Genomic DNA, 208 nt, shown 5'->3' with positions numbered 1-208 from the left:
CGGCCGCCTTCGGCACCAGAGGGCCCTGACCCCCCCGGCAGCCCCGTGCCCATGAGGGTCCCCGCAGCCCGGCACCTGTTGTGCAGCTGCTTGGCAGCCTGGACGAAGCAGGGGTGGTCGGTCTCCTTCAGCACCTCCTGGGCATAGCCCACCATGCCCGAGTTTTCCAGCATGGCCTGGTGCTCCTGGATCTGGCAGTGCAGGCTGG

At 69.2% G+C, this 208-nt stretch overlaps 1 protein-coding gene across 1 annotated transcript in view; it reads right to left on the bottom strand.

The window, feature by feature from the left end:
- Nucleotides 1-75: 75 nt before the first annotated feature.
- LOC104618632 (tripartite motif-containing protein 46-like) overlaps nt 76-208 on the bottom strand; it is a gene marked incomplete at both ends in the record, with an annotated part of 1,176 nt that continues 1,043 nt past the window's right edge. Inside the window, 2 exon segments of the mRNA XM_010284276.1 lie at nt 76-204; nt 206-208. The exon segment at nt 206-208 is cut by the window's right edge and continues 110 nt beyond it. Of these exon segments, the coding sequence (XP_010282578.1) occupies nt 76-204; nt 206-208 (132 nt within the window).

Source organism: Phaethon lepturus, unplaced genomic scaffold (genome assembly GCF_000687285.1).
Source record: "Phaethon lepturus isolate BGI_N335 unplaced genomic scaffold, ASM68728v1 scaffold39623, whole genome shotgun sequence".
Lineage (NCBI taxonomy): Eukaryota > Metazoa > Chordata > Aves > Phaethontiformes > Phaethontidae > Phaethon > Phaethon lepturus.
Note: the sequence above shows the minus strand (reverse complement) of the source record. Positions and strands in the feature narration are given on the sequence as shown.